The sequence below is a fragment of the Halichoeres trimaculatus genome, unplaced genomic scaffold (genome assembly GCF_033239565.1).
Source record: "Halichoeres trimaculatus isolate MK-OKI-2021-1 unplaced genomic scaffold, fHalTri1.1 fHalTri1_scaffold_14, whole genome shotgun sequence".
Taxonomy (NCBI): domain Eukaryota; kingdom Metazoa; phylum Chordata; class Actinopteri; order Labriformes; family Labridae; genus Halichoeres; species Halichoeres trimaculatus.
In genome coordinates this window covers 34,197,406-34,210,692 of record NW_027437192.1, presented here as the reverse complement: position 1 = coordinate 34,210,692, position 13,287 = coordinate 34,197,406, and the positions used below count along the sequence as shown (strand labels likewise).

The window sequence follows — 13,287 nt, the reverse complement described above, 5'->3', positions numbered from 1 at the left end:
AAGTCAGCTCGTCTACCGTCTTCAGACTACGACTTCGAGTTTGACGGTTGTCCTCACCGGTTTGAGCCTGAGTACACGGACGAGGAGCTCCATGAAAGAAGGATGCAGAGGGAGAGAGACGAAGAGCTGGCTCGAGAACAACAAACAGGAGCACGTCCACGACTCAATGTGAACTGGTGGTGCGCTTGTGGACAGTGTTCGCCAATGGCAACAGAAGAGGAGTGTGTTTGTGATAACACTGGCGATGGATGTAAAAATATAGCCGAAATGAGCGATTTTGCAGAGATTACGTTCCGCGCTGAAGCTCCCTTGCCGTGGGCCCCGCTAAGTGCGACTAAAATCAGCTGGATCTAAATAACTTCTGAAGGACTCCGAGCTGCACGATGTTTGTCTGAGTGAGTATATGAGCATGCACACACCTATAAATAAGGTCAAGGTGTCAAAAAAACGGAGTTGCCTTTAAAGGCGCTCGCCGCTTAGTGTATCAGTCCGCGCGCACGGCGTGCCAGATATAAACAAACGCAGGTAGTCTGCCAGGACGAAGAGACACGATGAGAACTAGAGCCTTATTTAGCGGTGTTTTTGTGTGAAAGCAACGCGCTGAAAATTCTCTAAATAAAGCGTGAATGCAGACCGATATCAGATTTTTTCGGTGGGAGTCCATTTATTTGTGTTTTTGATCAAGTAAAATGTGGCCCCATCTGAGTGCGGAGGAAACCAGCAGAGGAGCAGGGAGGGGGTGTTTGGTGTGAGCGCCCTGGGCTTCTGCTGCACAAAAACACTGCTGTAGGGGTAATTTCTGCCCTAAACCTTGTGATAGGACCCAACTTGTTCCATCCCGGAGTATCACTTTAATGCCCTGACAGTGGCAATAAGCTTTAATTTTGTAGTTACATTTTGTAAATTTGATTTGCACTTAATATGTGATTTAACTATTACTGTATAACAAGTACTGATTTAGTGTTTGCATGACAGATGTTATGGCACTTTCGCAATGCGATTAATTATGATTAACCAGGGAAATCATGTGATTAATTGCGATTAAAAGTTTTAATCGTTGCCCAGCCCTAATTATATTATATTATATTATATTATATTATATTATATTATATTATACTACATTATATTATCATGAACTAAAGTTGGAGATATACTTTAATTTCCATAAATCAGCCACGCAGATAATGTTGGTCATACTGAAAGGACTCTAGTGACTTCTGTCTTTGAGCCTGGGGTCTGATTGAATTGTATTGGATTTGGGTTTCTTTTCTGATTATATCCAAACTTGCAGTATTTTGGTATTCAATTGTAAAATAGCATCAAACTCCTCTCTGCCGTCATGTTTCGAGCAGTGCACAGCTGATTGCCGAGACTAAACTGCAAGCGGGGGGGGGCACAGTGCGCAGAAAAGCGAAAGTGAAAGTTAAAAACATCTGTATCTCGATGTGGAGAGTTGAGAGAGAATCTGGGATCATACGGACAGCTCAGCAAGCCAAAATAAGCAACTACACTCTAGAAAACAAGCCCAAAGAACCCAGAACCCGCAACTGATGAGACGTGTAAGCGACTTTCTTCTCTCCTCTCTTAATATCAAAAACCCGCATGCAAATTTTTTTCTGGGTGGGCGGGGAGAGTGCAGTGCTCGCTGTGAGAGGAGCACCGGCTGAGCAGCAGAGAGTGAAACGAGCGAATCACCGAAGGGAATTACGTTCTGACGACTGAAAACATTAACGTGACTGTTTGTACTCGATGATTGCAAAATTGTCATTTCATACATCTCACGTGCAAAAACCCACGATACATCGAGTATATTCAATATATCCCCCAGCCCTAGTGCTGATTCCATTTCAGTGACATTTCTTTGATTTTTGTGATTTTTAGTTTGCTGTTTTGACCCCAGACAATATAGGAAAGCTGGATGATGATGTTTACAGTCTATGTCAGGAGCCACATGTTCTTATAAAATGCTAATCTCGCAAGTCAGGTTTTAGGGTTCATTTAGGGGATCTGACATCAGGTTAGAGCACAGGTGTCAAACTCGTGCCATGGAGGGCCAAGAGGCTGCAGGTTTTCTATCCAACCAAGAACTTCACCAGCTGGTTTCACTGATTAGTCCCTGCTCTCTGCTTGAAGGTGAGGTAATCAGTGGAATCAGCTGGAGGAGTGTTTGGTTGGAAGGAAAACCTGCAGCCTCTTGGCCCTCCATGGCACGAGTTTGACATCCCTGGGTTAGAGGATAGACCAAGATATTTACACAGAAAGGGGTCAGCCTGATATTTGCACCATTGCATTTTGTCCACCAAAATATAAGGACAATAGACCTAGGCTAATATACTGATTTTTTTTTCTATCACTGGAACAATATTAGATGCATCCCTGTGCAGACTGCAGATGAAACACCAGGTGATTTGTGTCAGAAAGCCGTGCGTAAAAGCCATTCAGGGGGACACCCTTTAGCAGCCACAGCGTGGACTTATCCTGGATCAGTGTTCTATCCTTTTCTATCTGTTTGCTCTCTCTGACCAAGTCCACAAGTGTAGTGTAAATTATCTTAAAATATTCTGCTGTAACTTTTCTAACCTGGGTGCTGGATTGCGGCTGTCGGAGTTTGTTAATTTTGTGTTAAATTACATCATTTGTAACATTAAAACTAAAGTCCTGAATATTTTTGTTTTTGATCATTTATTCATTTAAACATGAAGCAAAAATAATCTAAAGGGTGATACTGGGTGAACAACCATTTTGTTATTTTAATTAGGCCTATATGTATTGTGCAGGCTAAAGATAAACCCTAAATTATCACAATGCTCAAATGACAATGTCCAAAATATTTATACTTATTTAAAACAAAGGGCCCCACATTGAAATGAAATAGGTCTTTGTCTTTTTCTGCAAACTTGAAATAAACTCCTCAGGGCTGAGTATGGGTAAGCTCTGGTGACCGTGCACTCTGACTGTGCGCTCTGTCCTCACCGGACCTCTGCCCTTGTTTTTCCCTTCTCACCACCCGACGCTCTGTTTGTCTCTCTCCTTCAAAGATCATGGGAGATCATTGTTGCTTAATGAGTACAAGCTAAAGAACGCCCCCTGGTGGTTGTGAAAAATCTATAAATTAGCATAAGCTGCAGGGCTCAAAGCGTAAGAAAAAAGTAGTGGCTTATAGTCCCGAAATTATGGCATGAACAAAGAGTAAAATGAGGATTTAAATTTGAAAAAAAATTATAAACAAAAATTCTAACTCTTGTGAATAGATATTTTTTCTCCACCCCTGTTACCTTGAGAGTCCGGTTGTGTCTCTGCAGCTCTCTGCACAGACTCTCCAGCTTGCTGCGGGCCAGGATGGCCTTGCTGTGCTCAGTCCTCAAGTTGTCTTTCTCCTGGACCAGCTGGTTCTGTTTCTTTTGCAGGGCCCTCATCTGCTTCTCCGTGTTTCGGTGCTCCTCCAGCTGTCAAGAGGCAGACGAGTCAAAGGCTCAGGTGGTGTAACCAATGTTTATCAAAAATCTAACAGAGCACAAAAACTAACTCTGAATCTAATTCTATCAGGCTACTACACTATAAAGAAATGACATCTCAACCTGTTCTCAACATGCAGGTCTGCTCGTTGTACCTAGGGTCTCTAAAAGTAGTATGGGAGGTCGAGCCTTAAGTTATCAGGCTCCTCTTCTTTGGAATAACTTACCTGTTGAGGTCCGGGGAGCAGACACGGTCTCAACCTTTAAGAGTGGACTTCAAACTTTCCTTTTTGATGAAGCTTACAGTTAGAGCTGGATCAGGTCTGAACCAGCTCTTAGTCATGCTGCTATAGGTTTAGACTGCCAGGGGGAGACTGACACACAGGGCTCCTGTTTCCCTCTTTTTCTGTCAGTCTAACTTCTAGTCTTACTGTCCTGTTATAGTTACTGACCATACACCTCTCTGGGAGGCTCTGAGTTTGTCTTGTAGGTTCCTGGGGATTGGTGAAGTAGACGCCCTGCTGCTGTGCTCCTGTTAGACTCCAGATGCTACGGCTTTGGATTGTTGCCGGGAACGGCCTGCTGGTTTCTCCTTAACTGTCGCCACAGCGCCAAACTTCAGACTGCGTCTATCTGTCTCTCTCTCTCCCTTTCTGTGTGTGTGTGTGTGTGTGTGTGTGTGTATTTGTGTGTGTCTGTGTGCGTGTGTGCGTGTGTGTATCCCCCCCTATCTGTCTCTCTCTAACCCCAACACAGTCGAGACAGATGTCTGTCTAACATGAGTCTGGTTCTGTCCGAGGTTTCTGCCCGTTAAAGGGAAGTTGTTCCTCTCCATTGTAACTTGCTAAATGCTGCAAAGTCCTGTACTCATGGTGGATTGAGATAAGATAAGACTCCTTATCTTGTCTTGATGTTGGGTTTCTGCTAATAAAATTTTATTAACATTTACGGGTCTAGACCTGTAAATGTTTTTGTAAAGTGTCTTGAAATAACATTTGTTACGATTTGGCGCTATATAAATAAAGATTGATTGATTGATTTAAAATTATTTTAACCAACTGACTCAAAAATAGAGAAAACATTAATGTCTACGACATGCTGGCTCACTCAGTACAACAAACTAATATGATTAGGTTTAGAAATGAAATATTTGAAATATACTTTGAGATGATATTTCATAACAAATACCTTATTTCATCAGCACACTGTCATAACTTCTGAGAGGGGAAATTATTTCATACTTGTCATGTTTTTGTGGTTACACTCAGAGCTCCATTAATTGCTCAATTTTTTTTTCACGTCAACATAAATGCCATTAAGTTACTTTTTTGTTGTTCTCCATAACTTTCATATAAAAAATGATTTTTAAACCAGATCCAGGTGTAGAGAAATGCTCATCTTTGTTCGAAGCACAGTTACATATACAGAACTAGAAAAGCACTCAGAGAGCGCAGACCTCAGCCAAGCATATTGTGATTGTCAGGCAGCACTTAAGTCCTACTTTAATTTTATACTCCCTTTCAGCAGACTGTCTGCTACAATCTGGTGTTAGTTGCAGGTTTGTTAATTTGTTACCTGTCATTGTTAAAAATAATGATGACCCAGTAAATATTTTATATTCCGGATCTTAGTATCCAGAATATTGCCAGGATCTGGATCGTACTTTAACATCTGTCAGAAACTATCATGACCTTGTCATATTCTTTTGCAAAGCAATCCGACCATCCATTGTGGAATTATATAGACATATGGTGAAAATGGCCCTATCTTACAATGATAAAGAAGTCTTTAAAAAAATCCTGAATCCAGACGGTTTTCCAGATCACCTCCAAGATTTAATCACTTCTTCCCTATTCCATTTTGAACATTTACTGAAAATTTCATCAAGATCATGTTGTTGACAGACAAAAAAAACAGACAAACTCTCCCGAAAACCTAACTTCCTTGGCAGAGGTAAAAATAAGGTGTTCAACACTGGATGTGTCAGTGGTGACACATTGCACTTTGAATGAGTTTTGTTTCTGAACGATTTACACAATCCAAAAAATTCCATTGTAAAAACAGAGACTGAGCTTTTTCAGCCAATATGTGGTTTTTAGGGTAATTTCACTGAGGCACTTAAAAAAGCCTGCAAATACACACAAGTGCGGAACAGATGGATGGCAGGAGCGCACAGAGCAAACAGAGCCAGGTTCCCCTAAAAGATCCTCCCTAGTTACAAAACCACAGAGGTTTCTGCATGATTCTGAGACTAAAGGAGCATCTGAAGGAGCAACTTCATGTGAAAAAAGATAACATTAGATGGGATGAGATCAGGGATGAATGCGACTGTATTTGTACCCTATACTATGTGTAAGTGTGTGCGTCACACAGCGCGCAAAATAGAACATGTATTTATTGTGCGTTGTTAGAACAGTGTACCAAGTCTTCTTTTTACAGCATTAGCATGGTTTGAGGCTATAATTGCATGGTATCCTCCAAAAACCAATGCACCAAGCCTTATTTGCACTGTACAGTGAGAATAACCAGGTGGATATCTTTCTCCTTTTATTCGACATTTAATTTGTCCCGTGACGAGGAGCAGACATCCTCAGGTGGTATGTGTGTGTGAGGACAGAGCAGAGGGGATGCTGGACATTCTGGTGATGTCAGCAACCCTTTTTATTTACAAAAAAAGTGACAACACTCGTAAATGTTAATGAAAACATGGTTTTTAATATTCAGACTCCAAGTTTGTCCTGTATAATCTGTTCCCGATGTTTGATGATTGAGTGTTTTTTTTCTTCATTAAACCTGTAAAATCCAATTCTGTTTTTGTGTGATTCTTCATTTTAAACTGTTTTACTCTCATACTACATGCAGCAAATAGGAAATAAATCCAAATTTTGAAAGTTCAAGGTACTCTAGAAAAAAATGGGCCAAAACACTGACTCACAGTACATTTTTAGACCGTTTTGTAGTCCACATATGCAAAAAGATCCAGGCAGGCATTTTTAGGCTCAGGTGTTAAAAGGTTAGCAAGCTTCACTGAACTGAAAGTGAACATTTAAAACTAAAACATTAAGAAAAATCAAACATTTCTAAATCATAGTGCCTGTTTTTGATGAGTACCACTGAACTGACGCTGACATTAATACATTTTTCTTCAGAAGAAGAATTTCTGATGTAAATTTTGTAAAGTGCAGCTCCTTTTTGGCAATATTGTAAGCCTGTGGTCCCCAACCTTTTTTGCTCCACGGACCGGTTCAGTGTCAGACAATATTTTCACAGACCGGCTCTTCTGTCTCCTCACTGCTTTTATTACTCTGCCCAAAAGATGCTTGTTTTTGTCCATTTTGTGGGGGTTTGACATCAAGAATGAGTCATTGACGGGTATGATCAAGAGAATCCAGTCATTTCTTAAAATAAGACATTGCTTAGAATCAGATAATGACTCAAACTGAAATCATGTAAGCGGAGTATTTTTTATGTGTGGCCCAGTACCAATTGACCCACGGACCGGTACTGGTCCACGGCCCAGGAGTTGGGGACCACTGTTGCAAGCAACATCAGTGTTCCCCCTCAGTTTACAGCCTGGTGGGGGCTCTGAATATTTTTTGGTGTAATTTTAAAGGTTTACCTTTTGATCTGGGCTTAAAAATGACTAAGTGATTCAATTGGCTGATGCACCATTATGTTTAATACATTTTATTCTTAAGTCATACACTACGACCAGTGGTGGCATTGACTGAATATTCTCAGTCTTTCAGAGAGAGCGATGAAGCTGGCTTGATGGTAGTTTTGTGCACAATGGTGACCAGCTATGTTTGATTCACAGGAGACAAACAAGTGACTCTTGATGATGATAACATAAACACAGAAAAAATCAGCAGAATCTTTCAGGTATGTTCATTTTCTTCTAAAATATGCCACGTTTTCATTAAAATGTAGAAAATATGGCATAGTTGAGAAGGAAATGAATATACCCACGGCCCAATGTGCTGAGGGTGTAGCAGTGCCCCCGGTGGCTGTGGGTGGATTGTTCGTTATGTCAATATTCAGACCGCAGTGTTCTGCTGACAGTTCTGTGTATTATGTTGAGGTTTACTGCCTTCAGTTAATAAAGTGGTTGCTGGTCTTGATCTGGTAGCGGTGTAAAAAACCTTTGGTTTAAAGTATCTGGTTTGTCCAATAAGTGAGTAGTAGTTTTATTGAAAAAGCACTGGAACTCACCTTTGACGCAAGCACATCGCTCAAATGAAACTGGACATTTTGTAACCACTGTAAAACACACTTCACGCTTCATGAACAGTTTAATCAAGCTGAGTCTCTCAGAGCGATGATGTTATAAAGAATAATCTGTGACATTACCAAAAATTATCTGTTAAATGCATAATTTAGTCGATCAGACTTTTATTTGACAGTATTTATTTTTAAAAATGGAAAACAAAGGTTTTTCAGTGTTTTTTTAAATTCATAATTAAATATCAATTAATCAAATGATACGTGGATTGCGGTCTTTTTCATTTTAAAAAGCTCTGTTTTAAGTTATTTTTTAGTTGCTTTTGTGATAAAATGCTAAAACATATAAGTCATAACTTTAACGTCTCATCATCAATTTTTTTTCATTTGAGAGATTATTGTTCATTATGACGTAATTTTTACGACCCTGTTCTTTAAAATGACAGACAAGTAAAATATCTAGCGCATTGTCTGGCTGGGACATAACATCGTTACAGTCGTAGTTGTTAAAGAAAAGAATGAAGTTAAAGAGGATAAATGGTGATAATCCTTACCCTTGCACACCCTGACCACCCCTACCCATGTCACTGGCCTCACTGAGCACCCCCAAGTCGAAGAGTCTGGACATGCCCAGTTGTTGTCATTTTGCTTTTTGTGAAATCTGTGTTCAAAGTTTTCTTTCTTTAAACCTCTAAAAGAGGTCAGACCTGAGTGCAAACAGAGCTGCAGGAAACTGGATCTATAGCCCTGTTTCTTCCAAGCGGTTTTGTTCGGTTTTTCTCCTTCATTGGATTTATTAGCAGGGTACACTGTGACGCACTGCTATGGCGTCACACTGTTATCCAACAGATGCAGCTTTCAGCATCCAGCATACATGCCACCTACCACGAGGGGGCACCGTTTGCTGTGGGAACGCAAACGGGATCAGGCTAAGCCGTACCAAATTGTGTCAAACCGTACTGAACCAAACCGGTTTGCTTGGTGGAGACACAGCTTAAGTGTGTCAGACCACTTGTTTGGCACATTGCTGATTCAGTTCAGTGCTCCACACTGAAGGAAGGGGAGACAGGCTTAAAGCCAGCACTTACCAGGTCTGCGTACTTCTTACAAAGCCCAGCCAGCTTCTCCTCCGGGGTGCTCAGGGTGTTAAGAGTCTGCATGAGGACAGTGATCTCTTTGCCTGCAGACAGACAGAAACAGCTTGAGAGCAGAGCACCACTCAGAGTCAACTTCCCCTCTGCAGACTGCTTTGTCCTCAGGAAGTGTAGTCAGCCTGAATGCGTTTCTATAGATCAGACAAAGATGAAGAAAAGAGTGAGTAGCTTCTTACCCAGACCCTTGACTTTCCTCTTCTCCTGGACCTTCTTCTGCTCCTTCTCCATATCACTGTTTGCTCCATTGACTCTGCCCTCTCCTGGTTTCCCCTCATTCTTTTCCACAGAGAGGCCATTGAGTTTTGGGCTGTGTGACTGACCATTTGGGAGGCTGCCAGCATTGTCAGAAATGCTTTCCTGACAGTAGGTGCTGAGAATGTCCTCCAGCTGTCTGCTCAGCTCCTCCGCCATGTCACACTGGGAAAGTGCTGCCATTGTATCTGCTGGATGGATAGGTAGAACAACATAAAATCACTCCTACAGCATGTTTCCAGGGTCATCAATAACTCACAGTGCTTACAGCACACATCACGATAGTCCTTCACTCTCAAAGCTCAGCTTCAGGTTCCAGTTTTAACTGGAAATTTGGCACTGTGGTGTTATCAAATATCTGCAAAAAAGGTGTTAACCCCCAAGGACAGTCACACCGACATGGTTGGTACATTAGGGGATGATGCTCCAGCTTTATCAAAGTGAAAAAGTGGTCAGCTGAATTTAAGAGGGGTAAGAAGATGACCCAAGGTCCAAACATCCTGCCATAGCAACAACCCAAGGAAACACAGGCTGTGCTGAAAACTAAACCATGCCCTAAGTTTTAGAAAATATTGAATTTAATGCACCCTGAGTTTCATCACCATGGCACAACTCCTTCCTAGTCAGGCTGTGAACTTTTCATCCTACCCCTATTTCAGCTGTTCCACTGTATGAACAATGAATGACAGTTAATGTTATTGAAGCAACGCTTCTACTTTGTGGCCAAATTTTTACATCCCTATAAAAGCCCGTCAACTGCACTAAGCATGGATGTCAACAACATGGCAGAGCCAGAGTGCTTAATGGAAAACACAATGGAAACTGGGCAGAAAGAGAAGCCTGTGCTGAGGTGGTAATGTACATTTTTCAATATTATTATAATTTTTTGGTTTAGTGTTCATTCATGGCCCTGAATGAGTATAACCTACATGCTATTACCGCTGTCTCTGTGGGCCGTCTCCATCGACAGCTTTTTTTTTTTTCTCTCAGATGCATCCTAACGTAACATCACGTCGGTGCAGGCTAAAAACTATTAGCTCCGCCAGTCAGAGTCTGTGCAACGAGCCAGCTCGTTGCTACTGCGAGCCCGATGGATCAAAAGAGCAAGGGTGGCGCGGAGAAGCTTTGAAATTAAAAAAAAGAAAGCGCTGGAAAATGACACCAATATGCGCAAAAAATAGCATTTTTAAAAAAAATAAAATGTCAATGAGCTTGCGGTTTGAAACAGCAGAAGATGGCGATTAAACTGGTAAGGCAAAATGTTGAATAAAATGCAGCTTGCACCATGTGTTGAGACGACACCACATAACTGGGGAAACTTTGTCTTGTAGCCCCTCAGAAGTGAGATGAAGCAGCACCAACCAGCTATGAGCCCACCACAGGTGCAGAGTGGGCAGTAGGGCTGGGCGATTATGGTAAAAATAAGAATCCCGATTATTCTAAGTGATATTGAAATCACAATTAATATACACGATTATTCATTTATTCAAAAACTTCAGTAAATACAACTTTAAAGAACCAGCCAGTGGCACATTCAGTGTTATTGATACACATAAGTCACACACACTCGCTGTGGCTGCACATGAAACACAGAAGAGCTATGAAGCACAGGAACTTGCATACATCTACACTGTGTGGCATATTAATTGTTTTTCTTCGATTATATTGTTTTTATGTTTGTCAGATGGCAAAATTGAAATCACAATTAAAATACGATTAATTGTCCAGCCCTAGTGGGCAGGTAGGATTGTTCACTGAGTGAATATTAGAATTAATATCAGAGTATAGTGTGGACCTACTCTATATGAAAATTGCCCTGAGAAAATTGATGCCTGATGATTCAGCACTACAATAATGAAATTGACTTGCATTGACCTGAAGGCTGACTATTGACTATTTTTTAAAATGTGATTTAATGTCAGAGGAAGACACAGGGGACAGTGATGAGAAAGGGATTGCTGCTGTCAGTTTTGGAGAAACAGGTGAGCTGTTGTAAAAGAGTGTGTGAACAAGCAAGCATCAATTCTAATAAGTGCTGTCAGGCGATCAAAAAAAATTAATTAATTAATTACACGATTTGTAATTAATCTTATTAATCACATTTTAATCTCATATCTGCTTAAGGTCCCAAAATAAAGGATTTTAATTCCAGGACATTAAAATTACATTAAAAGACGTTAAAAAACATTTAAAAATGAGGTGGGAATATATACAACACATTTTTAGGTACCCTGAGGCATAAGAAACAAATGAAAAAAGTGTTATGGTTCTATCTTTACAAAATCTACACAATCCTGCACCTAAGGTAAGCTGATTTGATTTTTAGGACGTTTTTTGCTTCTGTTCACATTTTTACTCGATGCAATATGAACTTCTATACTTCTATGAGGTCAGGAGAACCAGGGCTAAAGGCTAAAAACTGTGAGGAACTATGTACAAAACACTTTTTTCAAGTCTTGGATCAAAGAAAAGTGAAGTATTCTCAGTTTTACATGCTCTGAACACACAAACTGTTACTCATTGGTGCAGAGCAGCCCCAAGCTGAAACATGACACCAGGAAGATGGAAGGAAATTTTCAAAGAATTCTTTAGATTTAAATACAAGACATTTATCGATCATTCAGGGCTTGTTTGATGCAGTAAAGAGTGTAAAATGACCAGTTTTTTACAGAATTGAGCTAGAGCAAACGGTTGATTTTCTGTAGATTTTCAAAAATGACGTGTGAATAAACGAGATGTGGACGGCAGTCCCCTTAAAGGAAAAGTTCGGTTTATACAGCTTTTACATTGTTTATAGAATGAAGTAGAACAAAATACTCACCCAGAAGGTTTTCCTGATCCAAGCAGTGCTTCGGGAGATATTTAGATCCAAAATCGTGCAGCGGATGTCCGTATAATGGGATCCATCGGGGCATAGACAGTGCCGCTCCTTATAACGGCATTAATCATCCAAAAACTCGTGTTTTTCACCAATATTCCATCATGGTCGGCTCCGAGATAGTCCTCTGCTGCAGTCTGTGTCACTCCAGACAGCGCTGTGTGGCTGTACTGACCTCTGAACTGACGAAGACTTTGTTTACGCTTGCCCCTCAAAGAAAGGAGTCAGTGCTCCAGAGAGTACTGCGCAGATTTAGGAGCGGCGCTGTCTATGCCCCGATGGATCCCATTATACGGACGTCCGCTGCACGATTTTGGATCTAAATATCTCCTGAAGCACTGCTTGGATCAGGAAAACCTTCTGGGTGAGTATTTTGTTCTACTTCATTCTATAAACAATGTAAAAGCTGTATAAACCGAACTTTTCCTTTAACAGCGCTCTCTCTTCCCCCCCGGTTCAAAGCATGTTGCTAGGTGTGATACATTCAGGGACCGTCGGAAATTTGAAAATCTGACGAGAACACCACTTTTTTCATGTAGGACAAACAGTTTGTAAATGCTAGACATTTGAAAATAAGTGCGTCTTTGATCGCCTCGCGGGTTTGGGATCCAGATTAATCTGCGTTAATTTTTATGACGTGTTAATTTGCGGTGTAATTAATTAATTAATCTAATTAACGCGTTAAAATGACAGCCCTAATTCTAATTTAATCACTTTCCGTGCCCAAATATTAGTAGTGGCCCTTTTTATCATCAAAAGTAAGATGGTAAACAAAGCACACAATTGAAAATGAATAAGGTGAATGTTAGATGCAATAGACCTGCATATTTTTGCCACCGAACAAAATATTATCGTTTATTATCATTGATTCTTATTGCACAGGTTTAGGTGAGTTTATGGAACCTGGAGGAAGTGTGAAAGGGAGAGCAGAGTGTACTCTGAGACTGATTTCTGAGACAGCAGCTCAGCAGCAGCAGAACCCTGAACCACAAGTTAGGGATGAGATAGATGAAGATGAGTCTGTTAGTAGTAGTAGTTTTGACTACTTTGCTCGCCCTCAGTCACAGGATATACATATATTTTTTTTCTAATCAGCGCTCTTAACATGTAAAGTTATAATTACATTATTTTAATACAATAGATCATGATATAAAGTGGGCCGGTCTGAGGTATGAAATTCCAGGGCTGACAATGAGTTGGGACTGCCAGCTGAATTCACTGATTAGTCCCTGCTCTCTGCTTGAAGGTGAGGCAATCAGTGAAATCAGCTGGTGGAGTTCTTGGTTGGAAAGAAAACTTGCAGCCTCTTGGCCCTCCATGGCACAAG

General features: G+C 40.7%; 1 protein-coding gene across 2 annotated transcripts in view; it reads right to left on the bottom strand.

Annotated features, from left to right (window-relative positions):
* txlna (taxilin alpha) overlaps positions 1-13,287 on the bottom strand; it is a 51,591-nt gene that overhangs the window by 27,360 nt on the left and 10,944 nt on the right. Inside the window, exons 3-5 of one of the 2 annotated variants that reach the window (XM_074687348.1) lie at positions 9,007-9,270; positions 8,765-8,856; positions 3,276-3,446 (exon numbers count right to left, since the gene is read on the bottom strand). In XM_074687348.1, the coding sequence (XP_074543449.1) occupies positions 3,276-3,446; positions 8,765-8,856; positions 9,007-9,270 (527 nt within the window). Of the gene's footprint in view, positions 1-3,275; positions 3,447-8,764; positions 8,857-9,006; positions 9,274-13,287 lie in introns of both variants that reach the window. The other variant, XM_074687346.1, reaches the window with a different exon arrangement.